The sequence below is a fragment of the Carassius carassius genome, chromosome 6 (genome assembly GCF_963082965.1).
Source record: "Carassius carassius chromosome 6, fCarCar2.1, whole genome shotgun sequence".
In the NCBI taxonomy this organism is placed as follows: Eukaryota; Metazoa; Chordata; class Actinopteri; order Cypriniformes; family Cyprinidae; genus Carassius; species Carassius carassius.
In genome coordinates this window covers 36513033-36539256 of record NC_081760.1, presented here as the reverse complement: position 1 = coordinate 36539256, position 26224 = coordinate 36513033, and the positions used below count along the sequence as shown (strand labels likewise).

General features: G+C 39.6%; 4 protein-coding genes across 9 annotated transcripts in view; 1 reads left to right on the top strand and 3 right to left on the bottom strand.

The window, feature by feature from the left end:
- LOC132142794 (rho-related GTP-binding protein RhoU-like) overlaps nucleotides 1-1261 on the top strand; it is a 4581-nt gene extending 3320 nt beyond the window's left edge. For all 3 annotated transcript variants that reach the window (XM_059552917.1, XM_059552916.1, XM_059552918.1), the window contains one exon: nucleotides 1-1261. This exon is cut by the window's left edge and continues 323 nt beyond it. In XM_059552917.1, the coding sequence (XP_059408900.1) occupies nucleotides 1-154 (154 nt within the window). In that variant the 3' untranslated portion in view covers nucleotides 155-1261.
- Nucleotides 1262-4870: 3609 nt separating this feature from the next.
- LOC132142792 (centriole, cilia and spindle-associated protein-like) lies at nucleotides 4871-7502 on the bottom strand. Of its 4 annotated transcripts, XM_059552914.1 has the most exons (5): nucleotides 7335-7502; nucleotides 6885-6930; nucleotides 6427-6799; nucleotides 6016-6311; nucleotides 4871-5098 (listed from the first exon to the last, which is right to left on the bottom strand). In XM_059552914.1, exons 2-5 carry the CDS (start codon nucleotides 6885-6887, stop codon nucleotides 4919-4921), a joined length of 852 nt encoding a protein of 283 aa, XP_059408897.1. In that variant the 5' UTR covers nucleotides 6888-6930; nucleotides 7335-7502; the 3' UTR covers nucleotides 4871-4918. The 4 variants fall into 4 exon arrangements, with proteins under 4 accessions (XP_059408897.1, XP_059408895.1, XP_059408898.1 ...); XM_059552912.1 differs by lacking the exon at nucleotides 6885-6930 and having other exon boundaries at nucleotides 6427-6819; XM_059552915.1 differs by lacking the exon at nucleotides 6885-6930.
- Nucleotides 7503-8372: 870 nt separating this feature from the next.
- On the bottom strand, nucleotides 8373-10356 carry LOC132142791 (actin, alpha skeletal muscle 2). Its single transcript, XM_059552911.1, has 6 exons — nucleotides 10196-10356; nucleotides 9763-10087; nucleotides 9504-9665; nucleotides 9224-9415; nucleotides 8952-9133; nucleotides 8373-8871 (listed from the first exon to the last, which is right to left on the bottom strand). The coding sequence occupies exons 1-6, from the start codon at nucleotides 10322-10324 to the stop codon at nucleotides 8728-8730; spliced, it is 1134 nt and encodes a 377-aa protein (XP_059408894.1). The 5' UTR covers nucleotides 10325-10356; the 3' UTR covers nucleotides 8373-8727.
- A 2218-nt stretch (nucleotides 10357-12574) lies between these two features.
- Nucleotides 12575-24548, bottom strand: LOC132142790 (nuclear pore complex protein Nup133). Its single transcript, XM_059552910.1, has 26 exons — nucleotides 24290-24548; nucleotides 23638-23753; nucleotides 22506-22609; nucleotides 22324-22428; nucleotides 22111-22242; nucleotides 21855-22025; nucleotides 21626-21781; nucleotides 20757-20827; nucleotides 20509-20656; nucleotides 20256-20406; nucleotides 20014-20171; nucleotides 18613-18704; nucleotides 18368-18525; nucleotides 16329-16423; nucleotides 16016-16240; nucleotides 15808-15927; nucleotides 15571-15670; nucleotides 15231-15482; nucleotides 14987-15120; nucleotides 14239-14397; nucleotides 13971-14106; nucleotides 13507-13625; nucleotides 13334-13414; nucleotides 13185-13258; nucleotides 13001-13089; nucleotides 12575-12781 (listed from the first exon to the last, which is right to left on the bottom strand). Exons 1-26 carry the CDS (start codon nucleotides 24415-24417, stop codon nucleotides 12645-12647), a joined length of 3411 nt encoding a protein of 1136 aa, XP_059408893.1. The 5' UTR covers nucleotides 24418-24548; the 3' UTR covers nucleotides 12575-12644.
- Nucleotides 24549-26224: the final 1676 nt, after the last annotated feature.

The window sequence follows — 26224 nt, the reverse complement described above, 5'->3', positions numbered from 1 at the left end:
CGACGGCGCCATCTTGGCCAGCATGCAGCACGCGGAGGAGGCCACGTGGCCGAAAAAGCACACGATAAGAGAAAAAACTCCAGATAAAATCAAACAGCTCTCAGAAACATGGTGGAGGAAACTGAGCTGCGTCCCGAGCGTTGACCTTCAGTGATGGAGAATCCATTAATGAAAACATGCATTAAGAAAGTAAATAGGGTCAGTTCTGATTCATATTCACTAGACATTTTAGAGATCATAATGAGACACTGAAGACTGGAATAATAGCTGCTAAAAAATTCAGATTAGCATCACAGAAAAAATTATGTTTTAAAATATATTCAAATAGACAACAGTTATTATGAATTGTTAATATATTAAAAAACTACATATGTATTTATTTTATTTCTCTCTCAATGAGGACTGAGCTTGAAGGCCTTATTTAGCGTCACCTGTTATGTGTTGTGTATACCTGTGACCCAGAAGTGTTTTTGTGTCATTTGGCCCAGTGCTCTGCATTCATAGCAGTGGATTAGCTGATCACGTAAACAGACTGAAGGAGAGGGATTTGTTGTCTCCTTACACCTGTTGTACTCCTGTATGGTACGATGTCTTGTTTACAACTTCATTTCCACTGTTTACAACTTCATTTTATGAAGTAAAGTGTTACCATGTTTTCATCTCATACATTTAAATGAGTTTAGAAGTAGATTTGCATCAGTGAAAATTAACTTCACCTGCGAGTCTTGTTCTGACAGCCCTGTTAACGGTCCGTATGGCCCAAAAGCCTTTAATAAGATCTGATTCCTTTACCTCATTGTGGTACGCTTTTCCCTCAGTAATCTGGGATGTAAGTACCACCATCACAGAATGACCATTACCTGCACAATGACACTTACTGCAGGCTCTGAGTGCATCTGAATGGTGACAACTGAAATAATACGAAACCCTTAAATAGCAGCTTTTACGGCTTCTGATATCTGACTCACAGGTGCATGATGATGCTGCTACACTAATGAGATTTAGATGTGCAAATATACTTGAATTTCATGTTTTAAGCCACATAAGTTTAACGAGGTCTAAACTCCTGAGCTTCTTCTCAGCATTTCACTCTTTATCAAGAATAACAAGAACTGTAAAATATATATTTATGGACCACTAATATGAATTGCAATATATCTAATGAAGTTAAAACTATTTTAGATTTTGATGCATTTGGCATCTTATTGCATTCAACATTTAGCAGTTCATGCATTTCCATGAATTTAATATTTGAGCTAAAGAATTGTATAGAGCTGCCTGCATTAAATTTGAGTTTTTTTTAGAAAGAATTTAGAAATGATCAGTTTTTATATAATGATTTATTAGGTGTCATTACCAAACTGTTCAGTACTCTTCAGTGGACTTTTATGAATTCGAAGTGAATTTATCACAGCTGCTGCTGATCCTGTAATGGGTCGAGACAGAAGCCACCTGTGGGAATTAGGCGGGCAGATGGCGACTGGTTTTCCCCTCACAGGATCTCTTGACCTCAACCTGCTGCGAAAATCATCAGTACATCAGGCCTTGAGAGCCACTGAACCAGGACGATTTGATCAGCAGGACTCACTGAAGCGTAGTCTGTGTGTTTCTGATAACTCCTGTAATAACTGGTATTCTTGAGTGTGAGTTACATATGTTTATTTCCAGCAGCCATAACTGGAAACAATGTTTTGTCACTTGTCAGTAGTATTAAATCTAAGGACTTCATTGTCTGTCTAATGGTGTAAGAAGCAGAGTGTTTTTGGAGCTTCAGCTGTAGAGGACACTGTTGAGTTACATCTTGAAGATCAGGTGAACCCATGAGGTCAAGGTCGTCCAACCTGAAGCATCTACTGTGTGTCTGCTGCTGGGATGGCATTAGTGCTTACAGAAGTCACAATGAAGGTCTGAATGTCATTGAAATCAATAAAATAGCTAATTAAGTTTCTGTATCAGCTTGTTTTGAAATGCTGCAGAATCCTTTCTCTTCACTAACGTCATTTTTCTTCACATTTGCTCAGGGTTTATTTAGCTCATGTGTTTTTTAGTAAATGTTAGTTCTCTTCAAGTTCTCAAGGGTGCACACAAAGTGCGCACAGATGCAGCGGCTCCGTTCAGACGGGACGGGTGAAGGCTGTACTCCCTCAGATCTGGACAGACAGCAGCAGACACATGTTCAGCACATGTGGAATAATCCTGCAGCACGACAGCTGCTGCTCTCACCCTGATCTCAGGAGTTCATAAGAACAGCATTTATTCAAAACAGAAACCATTTGTAACAATAAACACTACCGTTCAAATGATTGGCATCAGCAGATTTTTGAAAGAAATTAATACTTTTATTCAGCAAATATGTGTTAAGTTGATTAAAAAGTGACAGTAAAGACCTATACTGTCAGAAAAGATTTCTATTTGGAATAAATGCTGTTCTTTTTAACTTTTTATTCATCAAAGAGTCTCGAAAAAGGTATCATAGCTCCTAAAAAATATTAAGTAGCAAAAACAGTTTCCAAGATTAATAATTAATCAGCATATCAGAATGATTTCTGAAGATCATGTGACACTGGAGAAATGATGCTGAAAATTACATTTCAAAGTACATTAAAATAGAACACTTATTTTAAACTGTAATAATATTTCAGAATATTACTGTTTTGTTTCTGTATTTTTGATCAAATAAATGCATCCTTGATAAGCAGAAGAGACTTCTTTAATAAGTCATAAAACTCCCTTCTCAGATATTCATAAAATGTCTTTGACTAAAAGGGCTTTTTAAAGGATGTTTATCAGATGCTTGTACACTGGTTTCCTGATGAAGTGCTCTCGAGTCGTATTTGTGTGCTACCTTCACAATCTGCTGGTCCAGTGGTCAACAGAAGCATCTGCGGGGTGCTGGAGATCAATGTGGACAGCTGTGGGATAGAAACAGCTGTTCATCAGCATCTCAGAGGGTCTTCTGAGTAACTGAAGGAGGTGCACAAGTGTAACACGAGCGTCTAAAGTTGAACCCGGCACAGATTCACCAGCTTCTGATGTGAAAACTACCAACAAATGTTTGTTTAGACACATTATACCAGTAAAACACAACTCTTCTCTGGGGACACACTTTCTGGCACATCTATACACACACACTCTTCGTGGTATTGCACAGACGTGCAGCTGTCAGTGAGATTAGACTTTTAGCAGGTGTTTATTTTTAGTGCCGGTTGAACAGATCACAAAGGCACGTCAGCACTTCTGATCATGCTGTTTAACAGCCAGTTGATAACAAAGACGTACATCACATCATGACTGTCCATCAGCAGCTCCAGACTAAACCTCAGCGGGTGTCAGAGGTGGCCAGGTGGTTTGGACCGTGCTGTGGATGCCTGACAGTTCTTGGCATTTGTGCAAATAACTGGATGGGTGAAGACACTCTAGATTAGAAAACCTGTTGGGAGTGTTAAACATTAGACACACACATATCAGGCTCCAAAAGACCACACTGGAAATCTACAAATAACTCTCACTTTATGGTTCAGAAATGTTTGAAACAAGTTGTGTTGCTAAAGGTCTAAGAAATATTTCAGATTCTGCACAGATTTTAGTACAGTGATCATATGAACTCTGATGATGAAATGATGAAATTATTTGCTCATGCATCTCCAGTGCTAATAAGTTCTAAATACACTCTATTATGCTGTTATTATGAACTCATTTTAAATTATGAAATAAAACATCTATTAAGAAAATAGTAATATCACTAGTGGATTCAGACTTTTGGACCCCATTTGTCCAAACGAATCACACATATACAAACACATTAACGATTAAAAAAATACTCTAGATATAAATGTCATTAAAAATAGCAAAATCTGAGTCCAAACTGGAACAAAACAACACAAAAGGTGTTTATTCATACCTTACAAATTATACCGATATGCTGTATAATAATGTGATTTCTGAACATAATATGGAGGGGACACGATGTTACTCAAACATAGTTTATTCATTGCAGTGCAATAAGAGTACTTCTGTTCTGCAGGTGAAAATATATCTACATGTGCATGTTCAGATGTACAAATACAGTGGTCAAAATGTAAACATCGCCGGGGAAAATCAACAAGTTAGAATATTTCATATACTACATTCAAAATACAAAATGTGTATTTTTCATATCAGATATGTGCTTTAATAACTTAATGCATGATAAATAATCACATTCACAAGAACCAAATGATGGCCTTCAACTAGCCCTCAATTATTTTTTCCATCTGAAATATTCATTACTTGACATCTTTGTGCAAAAAGTGGATTCAAATTGATTGTTGGTGATCAGGGAGGAAAAAACACTTGCACAGCACTGCACTCCTAACACGGCCTTAGTTAAAACAAACCAAACATCGGTCAATCACATTCAAAAGAACAGTAGGTTTTACAGCTGACATCGTAATGACAGGCAGGCTGGAGCGTCTAGAATAACATCCTGGAAAGATCAGAATAAACAATCATAGTCAGAAACAAAACACTCATCTTTACATGAAATGTTTGGTCCACTCAAAAATGTCATTTGATCATTAAATCCCTGCAGCCCATGTTAAAAATCATGATAAAAGATCAAAAACCGTCTAATAACCACCAAACGCTGAAAACCGGAAATAAAATGTTCATTAAATGCTAATAAATAATAAATAGAAACAAGATACTAAAAATATTAAAAACAAAGTATTTGAGATACGATGTGTTTTGGTGTAGTAGTCCTTAAATGCATTTATGAGAAAGTGATTGTAACCAGCATCAAAAAGTATTTTAATATTCTAACTTCTGAATATCATATTGAATTTAAAGGAGTGCATGTAACTTTTTGTTCAGTTGTTGTTGTCAGTTGTTCAGTTGTTGGATCCTTTTCTTGCGGCGTCATCAGTGATATAAACTGGCTCTACCTCAGTCGAGCAGAGAAGCAGCTCATGTACTCAGTCGTCCAGCGCTCGTCCGTCACACTCAGGGCTGATCTTCTGGACTTCTCCAGGTCAGCTGATCTCGCCCGCCGGCGCTCTGATGATCGTCCACCTTTTTTGACCTCTCTTCTTGTCTGGACACCCACGTCTGCCCGATGTATCTGAAAATTAATTCGGATTAATTTAGCTTCATGGAGCTCTGACGCGACTCATTTTACGTTTTCTACACTGGTGAAATCCAGCTCCTTAGGCTAGGTAAAAAATGTTAGCCTGAATGCACTGTAAGTCGCTTTGGATAAAAGCGTCTGCTAAATGAATGAATTTTATTTAAGCTACTAAACTTCTGTATACCAGAGAAGGTAAACTGACTGAAGCTTCAGGATATCACTGCTCCACGCTGAATAATTCACCGCTTCCACACACAGAGTCAGATGTCACAAAGTGCTTCATTCCACTGATTAGTACTCAGCTGTTTAGTCACTTTCAAAATCTTCCTCTTTGTTTGTATCATTCATTCAAATCTGTTAAAAACACACTCTTGTTCACTTCCACTAATGGCTACCCATGCAGGAAAAAAATACAGTGCACCTTTTTAAAATTTTATTGAAAAAAACAAAAATTGGAGCATATATATATATATATATATATATATATATATTTTTTTTTTTTTTTTTTTTTTATTTGTAATAAAATTATTAGCAATTAATTTCTGCTAATGGCTACCCAAACAGCAAAAATAAATAAAATAAAACATTTTAGCCAAAATGTGTTATAATTATAAACTGAAACGTTTAATTAAAAATTAACTTATTTAATATATGGTCATAAAGTATGACACGATGTATTAAAAAAAATATGTTTTTATATTACAAATCTAAAATATAATTGTATATTTTATATTACAATTATATTTTAATTGTAAAACCAATATTAGCAACATATTTCTTATATATATATATATATATATATATATATATATATATTTTACAAAACGTTCTCATGGCAAATTTCATCATCTGAGGTAGTGAACTGGCCTTTATATAACATTGTATAAGGTTTTTTATTATCATTATCTCACCTCTCCAGCGGACACAGACACTCTCATATTTGGTGTCCTTCTGTCCCTGGTCTCAATGTGCCTCTCTGCCCAGTCATGATGGAAAGACCGTCTGTTCTCACGGTTGGACATCCGCTCCTTGCTGCCCGGTGGTTGGCTCTTGGTCCTGGATGGTTTTCTTGATAGAGATAGCTGAGATTCATCACTATCCAGCTCTTTATCAGGATAGCAGGGCTCTGAACGGGGCGCCCGGTGTCTCTGTCGCCGTTTTAGATTTGATTCTGATGGTCCGTTCTTTATATCTTTATAACCATTTTCTGCGATAAAAGCAAAATGACTGCTTTGTTTAAAGGAATAGCTCACTCAGAAATGACAATATAAATCAGGTTTCAGTCATTCCAACAAACTGAAGCTTGCAGGACATGAACGTACCCAAGGGAAGAGCGCTTTCCCCGGCTGAACTCGTATCTGTGTGAACTTCTCCATTCACCTGTGGCTTCCAGAAGTCCAGGACCTCTGCGTTCTCGTTCCTGGACTCTGATGAGGATGTGTAGTGTCTGGCATTCAAGTGGTTCCCGTCTTTCAGTTTGGGACTGGACCTTCCGCTCGAGTCAGACCCACTTTCCCATCTGTCCCCGAATAACGGTCTGTGTGTCTGCTCCATCAGCCTCCGCGTCAGTCTGTACTTCACAGAGTCCTCATAACTTTTCGAGAACGTCTCCCATTTGGGATCTCTGAACTTCTTCATGTACTCCGTCCGGATATTCTTGGACATGATGTTGTTATTGGAAGACATTTGGCCCTGCTGAAACATGAAATAAGCACCTAATAACCAATAATAATGTGTCAGTCTTGTCCATGCACGTCAGCATACTTCACGAATCACTCACCATCTGCTCTTAGAAGTGCACAGTGTGGCTTGCGATGCTTTTATTACTGCAATCAGTTGCATGTATTGTTATTCCTGTTCTTAGAGTAGGTTACAGTCCAGTGCCCACATTATTTATTTATATTCTTTACATAATACATAAGCCGATGTTACATCCGATCTTTCTAAAGAGCATTTATTACGTTCTTGGGACGTTTTTAATACACGTTTATTGATACATCGCGACGATGCTGCCGAGCATGCTTATGCATGCGTAATCATAATCTATTACAACACATCACATTAAATAAAGGTGCAATCGCACTTATTGTTATTACTAAACTGGGAAAAAAATCATTAAAATATTAGTTGCTAATGTATTAGTTGAAGAAAAGCGCACAATGTTTACAGGTCTGTCTTCATCAGAGTGTGTAAACATTGACTCGGATAAACGTAAGCGCTTTAAACTCACCCACTCCTTTCTTTTCCGTTCCTAATGCTTTAGCGTTGGAAGAAGTCGTACATTTCTATTCGTGTATCCCTGTGAATTACAAATCCATCAATCCATCGCTGTTGAGCGCCTGCTGCGTACTAAAAAACAAGCCTCGGCGATATTACAGCTTTGGTGATTTACAGTGCGCATGCGCACAACATCACTTGGACTGCCTAAGCACTTGATGCGCACATACGCACACACAATACAATCTACCGTTTAATTGATCCTAATTTGATTAGAATCGTCTACTTTATTCCAGTGGATAGAAGTTGTTCGTTAATTGTGGTGTTAGTTTGTCGTCCGAAGTTTTCCTAAATGGCTAGAGAACATCAGGTGACTGTCTGTATACTTTCCTCTCATTGCTAGTGATGAAACTTTCTCAGCGCATGCGCAGGAAAGGTCTTTGTCTATCTGGAAGATATTTGAACTTAAATATGAAACAAATATGAGGTATGGGAAATTATTATTATTATTGATTTACTATCTCTGTGCTGTTGGTCAAACAGTCGAAATTAGCTCGTACTTTTCAACAGCAGTTAATTTTATGTTGGTATGGTACATTGTTGGTGTCACAGGGTCATACTAGAGTACTCTGGTTTAAAAACATTTTTCTTTACAGTTATCAAAAGTTACCATATAAAGAAGAGAATTATTAAGTATCAAACATTTACTGTTATTCCTTTGAGGTTTATAAGTAATCAGTCTAATTGGGTGTCATGACATAAAGTATAAACTAATAAAGATGATGATTCCTTTAGAAACTGGAAGACTGTCAGTGCTACTGTAATGCTTCTGTTCTGTCGTCCATTAATTGTCCCATATACATTCATCCTCCATTAGAACCCATTTAAAAAGCCCAGATGGTTTATAGTTGTCAGATCACAGTCATAACAAGACTTTGCGCCATGTCTTAGAGGTTGGATAAATTATGTTTAGTCTGTCTCAGTGTGGGCTGAATCCTAGTGTACTGTATATTATAAGAATACTGAAATGACATATTCATTGACCATGTACCATGTTTAAAAATAGATGTTCAGTTTTATTTGTCTGTTGAAGTGTAATTTGTGTTGGTTATCAACTGGACCAGGTGTACAGTGGAACGTTTATCAGAGTCACTGGAATTTAAGGGATTCAAACAGCATTCGCCAAAATACCAAGCCATGGAAGTCAGTAATAAATACATTTGTTGTGCAAAGAGAGTGCTTGGTATTTATCTCTCCCTTGACGTTAGTGTCCTCTCAGTTTATGCTTTGCTGCTTGCTCCTGCGTCATCGCATAAATGATGACTGTAGAAAAGCTGTCCACAGGAGCAATGCACCGTCGCTTGGTTCCCGAGCAGGAAGCAATGATTGGATGGTGAGCCGGGCGCTTAGAAGCACTTGCGGTGGACGATGCTGGGGCCAGCCTCGTCATATTCCTGCTTGGTTATCCACATCTGCTGGAAGGTGGACAGGGAGGCCAGGATGGACCCACCGATCCAGACAGAGTACTTGCGCTCAGGGGGAGCGATGATCTACAGAGAAAGACCACATGTCAACATGGAAAAGCCAATTCAGCAAAAAGCTTGAGTTTTAATGCTCTAGGCCCTATTACCTTGATCTTCATTGTGCTGGGAGCCAAGGCTGTGATCTCCTTCTGCATCCGGTCAGCAATACCAGGGTACATTGTAGTACCACCAGACAGGACGTTGTTGGCGTACAGGTCCTTCCTGATGTCAATGTCGCACTTCATTATGCTGTTGTAAGCGGTCTCGTGAATGCCAGCAGACTCCATACCTGTGCAATTGTTTTGAGGAGAGCGTATAAATGCAAGGATGACTAGAAGGTAAGACAACAACCGATAATTTCAGGTGTTTTCAAACTTACCAATGAAGGAAGGCTGGAACAGGGTCTCAGGGCAACGGAAACGCTCATTACCGATGGTGATGACCTGACCGTCGGGAAGCTCGTAGCTCTTCTCGAGAGAGGATGAGGAGGCAGCGGTGGCCATCTCATTCTCGAAGTCCAGGGCGACGTAGCAGAGCTTCTCCTTGATGTCACGGACAATCTCACGCTCGGCTGTGGTGGACGACAAATCAAGAGTTGTTTGTTTGTTCTGTTTCACACATACTAGAAATATCCCAGTAAAAAGTGATGAGTTACACACCGGTTGTGACGAAAGAGTATCCGCGCTCGGTCAGGATCTTCATCAGGTAGTCTGTCAGATCGCGACCAGCCAAGTCCAGACGCATGATGGCGTGGGGAAGAGCGTAGCCCTCATAGATGGGCACATTGTGGGTCACACCATCACCAGAATCCAGCACAATACCTAATACAAGCCAGGAACCAGAAATCAATCAGAGCTAACAGTAAGCTGTGTGTGTTTATATAACTGTTGCTCTTTCGATTACAGCACGTTGTCTTACCGGTGGTACGGCCGGAAGCGTACAGGGACAGGACGGCCTGGATGGCCACGTACATGGCAGGGACGTTGAAGGTCTCAAACATGATCTGGGTCATCTTCTCACGGTTGGCTTTGGGGTTCAGAGGGGCCTCTGTGAGCAGGGTTGGATGCTCCTCGGGGGCCACACGGAGCTCGTTGTAGAAGGTGTGGTGCCAGATCTTCTCCATGTCGTCCCAGTTAGTGATGATGCCGTGCTCGATTGGGTACTTCAGGGTCAGTATACCTCTCTTGCTCTGAGCCTCGTCTCCAACATAGGAGTCTTTCTGACCCATACCAACCATCACACCCTAGAGGAGAGCAAGGGATACAGCATGATGAGGAAAGCTCAAAGAAAACCCATTCAATCATTCCATTGGGAAGGCAAATACAGAGCCAGGAAGTATTTTTGTATTTACCTGGTGACGTGGGCGACCGACGATGGAAGGGAAGACAGCCCTGGGGGCGTCATCACCAGCGAAACCAGCCTTCACCAGGCCAGAGCCATTGTCGCACACCAAAGCTGTAGTCTCATCGTCATCACACATCTTGATGGTTTCTACAATTAAAATGAATGAGAAAAAGCCATAGAGAAATTGAAAAGGACACTACAACCCTGACAAAATCATCACTCACACTGGTAACCAAGTTCGTTGAGAACTGGAGGCATTATCCAAACCAAACATCTGACAAAAGTTTAGTTTACATTTAAAAACTGCATTAATTAATAGCATTGTTAATTATAGCATACTAAATAGCTGAGTGGAATCTGAATGAAAAGATGTGAAAAACAGTTATTTTTAAATTGTCAAATACGATTTGTATTTCCATTTGCACCAATATGATAAAATAATCGCAAACATATACTACATTATTAAAAATAGCTAAACAAAAAAACGCACTCCGATTATTTTTTATTGTTAAAGACCACTGTTTTTAAATTAAATTCACAGTTAAGATACACAGAGAACACAGTTTCTGATATGAGTGCAATGAAGTGAATAAAAAAAGTTGGGCATTTCTTTTAAAAGTAAAAAAAAAAATTCCGATTCCGAATCGCTGTCATTATTAATCTAGTTTCAGGAGTCGAGAAAAAGCGCTTACCTGTGTCTGCTCTCAAGAGTCGTGAAGTCAAACTGAAGTGCCGCCGGCTCCTGCTACATGACTTATATACACACGTCCTCTGCTTCTCCTGCTCTTCCGACAACCATTAAGGAATGTCGGTACATTCGAATGGAATTCTTCCCGATCCTCATCCATATTTGGGTGTCGGTAGGTCGAGCGGAGGGGCGCCGAGCTCCGGGCTCCATATATGGCGTTCCAGACCCCAGACCACAGCGGGCGGGCGCAGGGCCGTGTAAGGGAGTCCAGGACCACCATACGAGTGGACTCAGAGTACAACACTGACTGTTTGTCGACTAGATCTCAATATAAGGGCATGAGATTGTTTATCATTATATTTTATCGTTGCTCAAATGAAAATGCATTCAAGGTGTAATGTAAGTTGCTGTGGATAAAACTGTGTAAATGTAAATGAAAGTAGCCTCTTCTTCTTTGGTGGGATATTGATTATCAACTAATTATTTAAATATCAGATATCTACTTTAAAGGATGACAGCAAACCAGGAATTATTAAACATTTTCATTTCACTTCAGAGTGAAATCAGGTAAAATGGGCTGTTTTTTGAAAGGCTTTGCAATGCAAATAGTGGCTTAATTTGCATAATCATGACATTTCTAAAATAAATTAGGGATTTGGTCAGCCTGTGGCACTGGGATAGCAGCATTCATTTCAGCTACTTCCTTTCCCATAGAAAGCCACAGAAGCAGAAGTTGCATCCCCAAAACTGGATAAAGGGGAGGAGAATCTTGGAAAAAACATCTTGGAAATTCTCTTCCTTGAGTCTGATGTTTTACTGAACAATGCACTCACCATATTAAGCCCTTAAAATATACTATATCCATCAAAAGAAGGATAGCAGCGTATTTTCTAAATCTTGTTCATCAGCTGCCATTACATAATAATTATAAAGATGCATTGTGAAAGCATAATAAAAGTATCACCAATATGATCAAAATACCCAGTCAGCAATCCTCTCTGCCTTTCTGAGAACAGGAAATTATAACAATGTTTTACCTTCTTGGAGATGGTTATTAAATTAAACAGTCATTAGATGATTATTAGACAAGCACTACCCTGTGGGCATTTCAATGTTTAATGCCAAGCCTAATGCCACATCATAAACAAGTGAGTATCATATTTCCTCCTCGAGTTCCAGACAGTTTATGTAGTGTCTTTAGGGACTCCAGAGGCTCCCACCCCATATAGGGTGTCAGAGAACCCCCGTAAAGTGCAGCTTATTTACTGCGGGCGAAACTAAGTTTACCCTCTCTTCCCTATTTTTAGGAGACAGTTGCTTCTCCATCAATTCAGCTGCTCTTTTCACACCAGCTGCTGGAGGACGGAGTGGGAGCAACAGATGAGAGGAAGGAGTGAAAGAAAACAAAGATGTTCTCAAATAGAGCCTTGCACATACAGAGGTCCCACAGGCTTTAGACACTCAGTAGTGTCTGTACTACTGCGTTCGATATCTAACCGAGTGGCATCTGCAAACAAATGTAGCACAAACTTTTCTGAACCATTCGTGTATGATTTTAAACTTGATAAACTAGTATTGGTGATGCATGAAGTTAGCTAAAGTTCATTTATGACATACAAATGTTCATTCTTTTTGTGAAATGTTTTGCTCTAAAAGTGTGCATGTCCAAAAAATGGTCACTTAAATGAATCTTGGTTCATGTAATTTTTTTTTTTTTTAAACAGTACAAAACAATGTTGGAATATAAACAAGGAAACAGGAAGTAATGTCAAATCTGAGCTTTCTGGTAGTGCTCATAATTTGCTCGCAGGAGGAACTCAAAGTACGGTTTTGATTTGAGACTCTCCAGCTCGTCTTCCTGCAGAAGATCTTTCACGTCAGGCAGGTACGACTGCAGAGAAACACCTGTGTGCACAAACACAAAACACACTCTGGCTGAATATGCAGATTTTGCAAGGAAACTCACTATATGTCCTAAAGTAGGGTTGTCCAAGCTTTGAGATACTATATACTACATACCTGCTAAAAGCAAGTCTCAAATAAGCCCTAAACCACTCTTGACACCTCAAGACAAACTTCTAGAGCAACTGTGTGTGTGTGATTGGCAGAAAAGAGTCACTGTACCTTCCTGGATGAGTTTCTGTAGGATCTTGACGAAAGTGCTGTCTCTGGCTGCTTCTAGAGGATCGTCATTATCATCAGACGATGACCAACTGCAACCAGTCAGTCAATGAAAGATCATTCTAGTCATGTAAAATGAAACACCCATCCACACTAATCTCATTTAAGAGAGTTTTGTGATGCTCACCTCTCCTTCCAGTCTTTCTTTAAGGCTTTACTGAAGATCTCTCGTTTAAGGGCATCAAGATCAACTCTATCCTCCTACAGGTGATGAATACATATCAGAAACGTGCTTAGAAAAGGAACTTTTTAATGTAGCCTGTTATTTACAGATACCTCCTCCAAGTACTCAAGCAGATCGAGAGCTTTCTTGAAGTCATACTCGTTGGCTCCACGGTTCTCATCACAGATGTAGAGCTGGACGCAAGGAAAAGAGAGACAAAGCAAGACAAATGAGGATGAAGAAGTCTGAAGGAATTAAAAACTGCTGCCAAATGCAGTTGACTCACATTAATGAGGTTCCGAGGGCTCAGTAGAGGCATGCTGTCTGGGTTCAGCTGCTTCTCGTCCAGCAGCTGCTTAGGAAGAGTCTCCTGATGAAGCTGAAACCTCTCCTGCTCCACTATATCTACACCAACACACACCGGACAACAGCTATTATGTTTCAGAAATTTTAATATGGCATAAACTGATTGAATTTTTAGGGACTCAAGAGTTTATTTGGAGAGGTAGAGAGGGAAATGCGGGACAGATTTGAACCCACATGAGGTGGGTCAATGTGATATTCACTATGCCTGACAAATTGAGCATTAACTCCCATTATTCTCTGTGTCTTGCTTGGTTGGACATGACAGAGAAAATACAGAAAAAGTAAGAAAATAATAAAAATAATATGAAATCCATTTAATATGGACTAAAACTGGTTTTAAGAGAAATCAGACTTTCAAACTCGTATGAAAGGCACATGACTGACCGTTGAGCTGTCTGCGTTGCATGGCTTCAGGCATGTCTGACACCAGAGCCGTGAGTTTGCTGAGGGCCAGCAGGGTCTTCTTCTTGCTGAAGTATCGTGTCTCCATGTTGGCCTGACTGTACAGGGTACGATGGGCCTGTCGTGAAGAAAACAACGCATTTCTAACACTACACTAGTGTCAGTAACCTCGTGGTGTGCACTTTTGCATATATATATATATATATATATATATATATAATTAAATCTGTATTTATTTTTTTTCTCTTACTCTCTGATAGTCCTGCACATGTATGTCGTGCAGCCAGCTGAGGTGATCGTGAGCCTGCAGGAAGCTGGCCAGCTGCTGGTGTGTTGCAGTTGGCTGAGACAGTAGCTTCCCTCTCTTGCCTTTCTCCATGTACCAGCGGAACAGGAAGTCAGCGAAGTTCTGCAGGAAACACAGAGGGCTATGAGTAACTGCATTCGGCACTGTATCTATGATTTCAGTGTGTTTTTCTTAGAACTGTATTCCAAGAATTTCAAAGTGTCCGTGTGCATAAATATTGAAATATTTTCTACTAGCCAAAAGCGCAACTATCCAGAAGCATCTATTGATGATGTAGTAGCGGTCAAATAAAAGTTTGGGATCATGAAGATTTTTTTAAATGTTTGTGAAAGAAGCCGCTTGTGCTTATCATGGCTGTATTTATTTGATCAAAACAAACAAAAACATTAAACATGATCTTCAGAAACCATTCTTATATGCTGATTCGCTGCTTTCAGATTTTTATCAGTGTTGAAAACAGTTGTGCTGCTTGTTATTTGTGTGGAAACTGATGTATATATTTGTTTTCAGGATTCTTTGATAAATAGAAAGATCGAATTCTTTATAAGATTACAAATTTCTTTGCTGACACTTATTATCAGTTTAATGCATCCTTAATGACTAAAAAGTATTAGGGACCCCAAACGTTTTAGCGATAGTGTATGTTGCATGTGTTGACATGTAAGAGTTCTTGGGCCGATGGGTTTCTCACCTGATCAGCGAATTTGACCATGTACTGCTGTAGTCGACTCTGGTTATCCGTTCGCTCACACAACTGCACCAATATGTCAAAGTCACAGTACTTCTCGGCCAGAGCCGCAACCCACTGATGCTGACCCAACTCCACTGCAACACACAGACAACACCAAACTACTAAGCACATAATCTGGTCTGTTCTTCAGTTTAGTCTGACCACACAGACAGACTGACAGGTAAAATGAGCAATCAAAACTCACGGAGAGGTGCGAGCAGCTCAGAGCGTTTCTGTGTGTACTCGTTCTCCAGCGTGACGTAGCGCTCCTGTTGTCCGGCGCGTCGGAGAGACGTCAGCTGAGCCACGTATCCGCTCAACACAGAGTCCAACAGCGCCACCAGCTGTTCGCTCAGCACCGCGCGCAGCTCCACGTCTGCGTGAGGATACGCCGTGTGCAGGATCAGCTCGTGCTGCCGCGTGATGATGGTCCGGACTCCACCCGCTCCTCCTGAGGCTGAGAGGAAGAGACTATGATGCTCATATTACTGTGCAGTGCTGTGGCAGTTAAAAAAAGAAAAGGAAGTCCTTTCAGGTGTGTGTACCTGTCCATGGGATGTACTCGGGCTCAGGGCCGCAGTTCTCTGGTGCTCTGTACAGAGATGCTTTGGTCTCTCGGTACTGTGCTGCTGCTTGAAGCATATCCTACCACACAAAACAACATGATTATCATTTTCACAAACTGGGAGCAGAGAACAATGTGCAAAATATTATTTTATATCCAGACTCAATATGATCTGAATGCAGGAATAAATGAATAAGTAAGAAAGACTGCTGTGCACCTTGACAATGTCATTGACGTTGAGCACCAGCTCGGCCCACCTGGCGGCATCCGAATGATCTTTTAAAGCTTTTTCCTCCTCATCCAACAGACACTCAAAGATGGAGGAGATCTGAGACACCTGGAGACACAAACATGAGATAAAGCAGAGCGAAATATATATATATTCTACATTCCGGTTTGATGAACCGTGTGCTGAAGTCTTGCACCTCTCTGAAGAACACGTCCGCAGGCGTGAGGTTGGTCTGTATGTCAGTGTTGCTCTTCTTCAGGGCCGACAGGATGGCAGTGTTCACCAGCTCTGGATGCTTGGCATGATGGTTCTTCAGCACGATAGCGGCTGAGAGCTTCTCCGCGTGTTCACATAGCAAGAGTCGCGTGGCCATGGGGGACATGCGCACCGTTGTGGAAGAGAGCCGATCCAGAAGTCCTGTCTGTAGATTGGACAGAAAGAAAGAGCACTGCTGAATACTGTGAGAAGAATGAAAGCGTATCTCACAGAGTGTGTAACTATTGAGGAACCTGAAGCAGGAAGTCCATGAGGCAGTGGTGAGCTTTCATCTTATCCTCCAACTGATGCAGCAGGATCAGTGACGTCAGTGTAAATCCAGCGCCCTCTACAGGACAAAACACACAAACTACTAATTGACCAGGGTCCAGAATTAACAACATTTACCATCATAGAAGTTTGCCTTTTAGACTCCAAGTGACAACACATATGTGTGGAATATTCTCCACAATAAACCACAAATAAAGACATTTAAATGTGAACAAAATCAAAATGTGTCTGACAATTTTTGTGACTGGAGTATATATATATATATATTTTTTTTTTTTACCAGAAGCTAGCTCATGAATTCAGGCAAAAAAAATAAAACAACATGTAAACAATAATAAATAATAAGAAATTAAACTCTCTCTCTCTCTCTATATATATATATATATATATATTATATATATAAATTTTTAACAAAATTTGTATATCAACTATTTAAAGTAAAATAATATTTACAATCTCTCTTTTGGGGAAAAAAAGGCTTAGATATGTTTGATCTGGGTCATCAATTTCAGATGATCTGAGTGCATGAATGAATATATAAATAAATAAAACTTTTAATGAATATTTAATTTTCATTAATACAAATAATTACAAATGGACCTAAATTTTTATAAGAAATATTTTTGGCCTAAATATTTTCTTAATGATCTTGTATACATTTAGGATTGTTTAGAACAGGGGTTTTCAAACTGTGGGTCGCGACCCACTCGTGGGTCACGGAATGGAACAAGGTGGGTCGCACAAAGTCACTTGGCTGCAGCTAATTTTGCGTTTCAATGACACACAGACACTAACACAGTTCAGTCTAGGGCTGCACGAATGTGACGAGTGGGGCGGGGCCTAGTGCCATGGGAACAGAGCTAGGCCGGTGGAGTGATTGGGAAATGAGCAACACTCACCGGTCTCAAGAACCACGGAGGAGATCGGAAAGATACAAAAGAGGAGCGATGACAGTGAAGGACGAGAGAGGACCAGGCCTGGGTTTTATTTTGTGTTTGTTTTTTATTTGTGCACGGCAGTCATCCGAGAGGGGCTGTCGCGCTGTTTTGTGTTTATTTGGTTATTAAAACTTTGTTTGATTGTCCGCCGGTTCCCACCTCTTTCCACGAAGGAGTCATCGAGGCGGTGGGCTGGAGTGAGTTCGCCCCCCCCCCCCCCCCGGCAACTCACTCCAGCCCACCACATCGAGCACCCTCGGCGGCAGACTCCTTCGCCCTGCTCGATGGCACTGCGGATTCACCCCAGCGGCGAAGGATCTTCGGCAGCGCGCCCCTCCTTCCTCCCTGGCTTCGGCACCAGTGTAAAACATTAAAATCTTCACAATCACAGGAAGAAGGAGGCGGGAACTGGGAACCCACTCATCACAACGATATAGCCCACCAACATTAATAATGAACTGCAATATCCTTAGTGTGATTTTCAAATTGCAATTAAGTCCGTGTGCGTTGCGTGTTTTGAAGGTCTCAGAGCAATGTCATTAAAAGGTTCAATCGGTCTTTTTTTACCTATTTCACAATTATTTTAATCTCCAAACTGTTTTAGATAGTTCTGCTTTGCTTCTTATGCTTTTCTAAAAAAGTGTTGGATTGTGCTCCGTTCTCGCCGACACACACGGAAGGATCATGAATGCAACAAAACACAGCAGCGCAGATCACACTTCACTGGAGTGAGCCTGCTTCACGTTTTTATGGACACTACATATTTTAACGCCAGTAAACAAAAATTAAAACTTGTAAATTTGTAGTGAAATTTTCAGTTGTACTCTAAAATAAAATGGTTATTTTTCTTAAATACTTAATTTCTGTCATAAAAATTTTAAGTAAGATTAGGTTTAAAGTAATTTCACTCGTTGTTTTTTTTTTTTTTTTAATATTTTGGTGGGTCGTGAAATATATTACACTTGTCTAGGTGGGTCGTGGAATGGAAAAGTTTGGGAACCACTGGTTTAGAAGAACTTATAATTTATTGTGGTAAAATGAAGTGTTTTCCTCCCATCTCTCACCATCAGGAACAGACTCGGCCCAGCGTGGGTCACATGCAGGGTAGTCGTCCACCAGATCCAGGTCAATCTGGGTCACCACAGCATCCAGCTCCGCACTTCCCTCTCCATCGCTGGGAAAGAGCTGGTCCACCATGCTCTGAGCTCCAACCGGATCATGACTGCAGATCACAGCACAGGTCACCGATTCAACTATCACAGACACAAGCAGCCCCAGAGATTACGTCTGTGAAGTGAAGGAAACTCACCGGCAGAACTGTAGGAACGCTTGCTTCAGCAGTTTAGTTTTGTCCTCGTGGGCCACCAAGTCCATCTTAGGAGGTGTCTCTAATGGAGTGCCCTGACAAGGTGAAAAATAATTATTTGAATAAATTAAAACATTATAAATGGATACATACGTACATATCAATTATATATATATTTACCAGAGACTAATTCATGAATATACAAAAAACTGCCAAATTATTAGAATATTTATATAAAATGTATATAATTATACTTGTAAATGTATGTGTTTTTTTTTTTATAAAGGAGTGCCCTGAAAAGAAAAAAACATATTTCCAGTTTTTTAGTTATAGAAATACAGTTACAGAATATATAAATATCTATATATTTCTTTTTTTTTATCAGAGACTAACAAGTGGCTACACAATAAACTGAAATAATTAATAAAATACTTTAAATATAATGTTTAAATTGAGAATATTTTAATTTATATTGGATTGCCCTGAAAAAAGGTCACTTAAATAAATGTAAATATATTATACATTTTTATATACATAGAAATTATATATTTTACCAGAAAACTAGTTCATAAATGCACAAAAACTGTGAAATGTATAAATTATTTAAAATAATCATTTTTCACATTTATACACACACACATATATATATATATATATATATATATATATATATATATATATATACACATATACACACACACACACACACATATATATATATATATACACATACACACATATATATATATATATATATATATATATATATATATATATATATATATATATAGTACAGACCAAAAGTTTGGACACACCTTCTCATTCAAAGAGTTTTCTTTATTTTCATGACTATGAAAATTGTAGAGTCACACTGAAGGCATCAAGGGCTATTTGACCAAGAAGGAGAGTGATGGGGTGCTGCGCCAGATGACCTGGCCTCCACAGTCACCGGACCTGAACCCAATCGAGATGGTTTAGGGGTGAGCTGGACCGCAGACAGAAGGCAAAAGGGCCAACAAGTGCTAAGCATCTCTCGGGGAACTCCTTCAAGACTGTTGGAAGACCATTTCAGGTGACTACCTCTTGAAGCTCATCAAGATAAAGCCAAGAGTGTGCAAAGCAGTTATCAAAGCAAAAGGTGGCTACTTTGAAGAAGCTACAATATGACATATTTTCAGTTGGTTCACACTTTTTTGTTATTTATATAATTCCACATGTGTTAATTCATAGTTTTGATGCCTTCAGTGTGAATCTACAATTTTCATAGTCATGAAAATAAAGAAAACTCTTTAAATGAGAAGGTGTGTCCAAACCTTTGGTCTGTACTGTGTGTGTGTGTATATATATATATATATATATATAAAATATTATTATTATGCCTCCCTAAGTAAATTGAGTCCAGACCTCAGGTCCAGGTCCAGCTACTGAGGTGCAGAGCGAGTCCTCCATGGTCTCAGGTAGAAGGGAAGCACTTTCTCTCGCTAAAACAGCAACCAGCCCGCTATTCTGAGAGAAAAACACCGGCAGACCGGCACACACCCCACCGCCTCGGATACGGTCCCCTGCAGAACAGACAAAAACAACTGAGAGGAACTCCAGGAAGAAAACTAGCGACCTGATCGGATTTCCCCGTCCGAGGGCTGCACCTGGAGAGCTGAAGGAGATCTTCTCCTCGGCAAGTCCTCCGCGTCCAGCTCCAGTGCTGCAGGTGAACACCAGCTCCTCGTTATAGAGGAACGCAGCAGGACTCGACGGATCGGGCAACACCACACGCGTCTTCTGCAGCTCCTCCTCACTCTGACACACAAAAGCACAGCTGAATTCACAGTTTCATGATTTCAGTCCAGGAAGCTCACAGTCTAAACACTCGGATCATTCAGCTATGACTGGAGCGTGTACCTGGAAGGGCGGGTTGTATTTAGTGACCTCTACAGTGAGCAGGTCTGGTGAAGGTGCTATGCTTTCTGCAAGAGTAACCAGGCAGAAATACGCCACACATGGAGTGTCGCCTGGATGCCACGCTGCAGCCAGCACCACCAGCCCCGCTCTGAAGAGACACACAGCATGAGTCACTGCCTACTGCTGCACTGTACTGTATTACAGATCAATCTGAACATGACATTCAGTTTCATATTCAAAAGACTCACTTGCTGTACTGCATGTCCAGATAAGAGACATTCACTCCTTTCTTGATCTCAGAGTAGTTACTTTCTGAGTCCTATAAGACAAATAAAGGGTATTAGATAAACACACACATATATATATCTATAAATGAATTTGAAATAAATTAATACTTGAACTTCTAATACTTAATTATATACCCAAATAGAAAGTCACGTTAAATTGTAAAAAAATTTCATAATGTTATTGTTTTAACTGTATTTACAATCAAATAAATGCAGCCTTGGTGAGAAGAGATTAAATTCAAGTCTTACTGAACTTTTGAGCACTAAATAAATTTAAACAAATAAAAACAAATACACAAGCTGTATTGCTCATTTCACAAATGAGGCATTTAGGGCAAAAATATTTCTCACAGTCAGAAAACAGGTTTATTTATTAAATACTACCAGTCAAACATTTGGAATACTTAATATTTCTTAATAGTTTTTTCTTCTGCCTACCAAGGCTGCATTTATTCAATAAAAACAGTAATACTGTGAAATATCTTAATTTAAAATAACTGTTTTCTATATGAATATATTGTACAAAGTAATTTATTCCTGTGATCAAAGCTGAATATTCAGCATCATTACTCCAGTCTTCAGTGTCACATGATGCTCCACAAATCATTCTAATATGCTGATTTGCTGCTCAAGACACATTTCTGATTTTTATCAATGTTGAAAACAGTTGTGCTGCTTCATATAGTTTTTTTGTAAAGAATCTGATCCTTTAAGCAGTCTGCTCTGGTTCTATGCAAAGACCTCAATTTCTTTATCAGATGAAGTTTAGAAAAGTTCATTTCAACATAATTCTAGACACTTCCAAATAATAAAGAAAAGAAGTATCTGACCCAGATGGCGTCGGTGATGCTGTCCTTGATGATCTGATTGGTGCTCCAGCTCAACACCTGCGTCTCACTGTTCTCATCCAAAACCCATTTACTGAGTCCACACGAGCTGAGCGAGTACAGACAGCCGGTCTCCTTCACCCACAGCACACTGAACACCTGAGGAGCCAGACGTCCCGTCACTGTCCGAACACATCATCTGCTTCCACTTCTAAATACAAACAGTACTGACCGTGACGTCGGCCGGCTGGCCGCGGATGCCGAACAGGCTGGAAACCCTGCGTCCGATGCCGGACAGCATCCCCTGACCCTGCTGCACGGGCCGCTGGTGCAGTTTACCGGAGGAATCTGGAGCGAGACGGAGCAGGTGCCCGCGGTACGACGACACGATGAAACTCCCGCCCTGAAACAGCAAGGGAAAACAGCTCATGGAAGAAGAGATATGGAAATAAAAGCTTCTGCACTCCTCATTTAGCCTGATTGCTCACATTAACAGCGGCGACGTAGTTGCACGTGTGTCCGGCGAGATCCAGAGATGTCTCAGTGTAAGTCCCGTCATGAGCCAGACTGGGCCAAAACCGGGCCAAACCATCTGGAGACACAGCCAGTGCACTGACAGACTGAGAAAAAAACAAACACATTTGCATTCATGTGTGCATCAGGAAATATTTTGTGGGGTATGTGTTCAGAGATGATCTCACCTGTATGGGTGCAGAATCGAGTGGCCGGGAGGAAGTGATGGAGATGAGATCAGAGCTGTACGCAAACTCACTGGAGGGCAGCTGGAGGTCTTTACACACAGACAGCTGCAATGACAGCAAGAGCACAACGTTTGTACAGCCTTGGCAGCAAATTCAGCTCTCAGTAATTGTTTCTTTCTGACCTTTGCTACAGACGTCTGAGACACTTTCCAGATGATCAGCTGCTCTCCACAAACCATCCACGCCCAACCGGACGCCTCCACCTTCACAGAGATCTGATCATCCACTGCAACAGACACAGCATCATACACTGACAAGCCTTCAAACCAGTAAATCCAAAGACTGGAAGAGACTAACTACTAGTCTTACTTACAAACGTGTCATTTAAAATGTCTACAGATCAGCCCCAGAGATTGCTGGTGGCAAACCACTAAAACTTCTAAACAGTTCAAATCAGTTACAACGTAACAGAGCATTGCTTACTGAAACTAAAGGACTTTTGATTGAATCCCTTGTTAAAAACTAATGATTTACAAGGTTTTGAAGCTTCATGAAGCAGTGTTCTGAATGCTCCCATCACTAGTTTTAATGCATCAATGATGCCTCCAGCTGGCAGCACACTAGGTTTTGAGACACATCCTCTATGTAAAGTTCAGAGATGCAAACTTATCAAGGGTGAAACACTTACAATATTTAAAAAACTCTACAGTTGTGAAGTAAAATTCACTTCAAGATTAACTTTTAAGGGAAAAGGTTTCAAAAATCCTGGTGGAAAACAAAAGACTTTTAAGATGAAAATAACATGAAATTACCATTAAAACCAGTAGATGGCAGCAGAGAATCACTTATTATAAAATGACTCCTAAAACAAATTATAGTACTTTTACTGTACTGAAGTATGAAATATAGCAAGTACAATTCAATTAAATAATAATGCATTAAATATTTTGAGATTTAATTTAAAAACAACATTCTTTTAAACATTACCTTTAAAGGAAGCTGACAAATATATTCAGCCAACACTTGTTGCTGCTGTAGTTTTGTTACCCTGAATGACTGAATGAACAGCTCTATTTTGTTATAGTTTGTCAGATAGTTTGTTACATCCATTGCTAGTTATCACTGTCAATCATAGCAATGCTCACAGAACAATTTAGTGGATTCGCTCGCGTAGTTTTTTACACTTACGTATTGTCATTTTAAAAACTCACTACAATTACATCACACAAATTACCCATTTTGAATTCAAAACTGCAAATTTCGCCAAAAGGTGACAAGTTTGCACCCCTGAAAGTTAAAGAGCCCAATCTTTACCATCGGCCATGGTCAGTGCCTCCATGACTTTGACCGGCAGAGATGATCCCAAAGTCTGAACATCATAATGATGCGAATCGACGACTGCATGACTCTGAACTCGGGTGGGAGTGGATCTAGAGAAAGAATGGAGATGCACAAATCAATAAAAAAAAATTATAAAATGAAATAAATGGTCATATTCAGATTTTATTTATTTATACAAGCTACCTTTTTATTATTAAAATAAAATTAATATTTGTTATAAAGATAAGAACTATTTCATCATTATTGTACAGTTGTTTACATAACATGTAAAAGAAACTCCCGTACATACCGTACTTTATTATTTTATAATTAACAGAATAAAATATATTAATATATAATATTTATATATTTAATATATAAAATATATAAAATTTAAAGAAATTAATTTAAAAAGTATATGTAATTAAAGAACTGATTTTTATTCCTTGACTTTAACGGTATCAGACAGTAGCGTTACTGTCAATAGTAACACAATACTGAAGAGTTATCATATTTATGTAACGTTACCATGGTATTTGGTACACAAAACAATACCGTGGCGTATGTTTAAACACGGCAGTAGCATGGTAAGTTTGTCATCTCTTGTCTGTGTGTGTGTTTACTCTATTTTACCCTATGGTTTTACCTGGATGTGACAGCGGATCGGCGTGGAGAGAACAGCAGCCCGGGCTGAACGGCACTCACGCTCCTCCGAGCGCCGGTTCGGGGCGCCTGTCTGCGGCCTGAGTTCGGTGTGCCGCGGGGAGAGAACATAACGGACCGGCAACCTGTTTACAAGGGACGGAAACTCATTCGAGATAGCAGTTGGAAATCTTTTACCGCGCGCTCGCTACAGTAGGTCAGGCGCACACAATGTGCGTCATTCGAACGCGCATGCGCTCTTGCTGCTGAAGAGTGTGCTGAGCGATAAAACTGAGGTCGCGTCCGAAATCGCATACTTCCATACTATATAGTAGGCGAAAAACAGTATGCGAAGCCAGTAGTATGTCCGAATTCTTAGTATTCGAAAAACAGTAGGCGAAATGTACCCGGATGGCCTACTACTTCCGCCCGAATTCCGTAGTATGCGTAGGATGGACACTACTCTATCCAATGAGGCCACGGGAGAGGACTCGTCATACTCATATTCGAAAATAACGGAAAATCGTGACGCCGCTGTTTTGAAGTGTAAGTACCTTATGGATAAACGTTGTTCATTGTGATTAAAGTGTAACGTTACTTGTTTAACATAATCCAAGTAAACGACTTACTTGTTAAAGTTTTACACATTATGTTTAATAATCATTATCGATCAGAGGCTGTGCCTCAACTTGTTAAGGCTGCTTTCTACAGACGGCTCTTTAGGTAATTTAATGAGATAAAGTTAAAAAAATTAACGAGTTAATTTACATTTTACTAGTGTTGATAAAAATTGTTGGATAACTTAACTTAACTTAATAGGTGCCTCAGTTTGATCATAAATCATCAGTAATGTGTAAATCCTGTTCTGATGTTACAGAGACTGATGAAACCCTACTCACTGGAAAGCATAATTCAGTAAGTATATAAATTAAATTTAATCTTAACTACACACACTCTTTCCATGTATTTATGTTAGGATCATCACTGATTTATGCTGTTTTTTTATTATAATATGAATTTCCAGGTATTTCCAGTTGCTATTTTGTCAGTTGCAAAGTGCTTAATAGCAAATAACTTTTGTAGCAGTTGTGTGCACACTGATTTTGCAGCAGTTTCCAGTTGTTTTTTAAACAAGCAACATCTTAACATCTGAAGAATGTTTGTCTTGAGAATGGGTGCCACACTTTAGAGAAATACCCAAACACCAAGTCACATTTAAAATTATTCTCTCTATTTATTTATGTATTTTTCATTTCTACATGGATAAGAGCACAAAGCTTCAGACAAAACCACATTAACATTTTCATAAAGTAGTATAATAGAACTTAAAGCAACACCAAAAGGGAATTTCTTAAGACGTTTCTATAATAATGTCAGGAAAATAAACTTCAGCAGCTTCAGTTCAGTTACTGTATGTGTACAAGATGAGGACTTTAAATTTGGGTATCAAAAATGAGTGGAAAACAGTGGAAATCTAAAATTTACCCCAGGGATACAGTAATACATTTGTAAAATTAAACACATCATACACAGACCCGGGACACTCAACAAACATATCAAGGTACTTCCCCTGCTGGTGACCTGCAGCTGAACAGAATGAAACCGCTTCCTGTTGAAATAACATTGGGCTTCACTTGCTGGAGGTTCAATTTGTATGTGACAGCCATCTATTGTGCCAGCTACCAGAAGAAAAGCTGCTTCCACTGCCTCCAGGTCATCTGTGGTGGAGAAGGCAATCAGCCTCTTCAAAATCCCCATGACTGACCTGCTCATTCTGTGCACAATGTTATGCAGCTCTTGGATGTCGAAGGCCATTGACAGCAGCCTGTATGATGCTGTTCGCAGTCTGTAAATATGTAGTTTTTGTTTTTTAGAATAAAATTTCAATAGGTTACACATTTTTGCTGATATATCTATATATATATATAGATATATATAT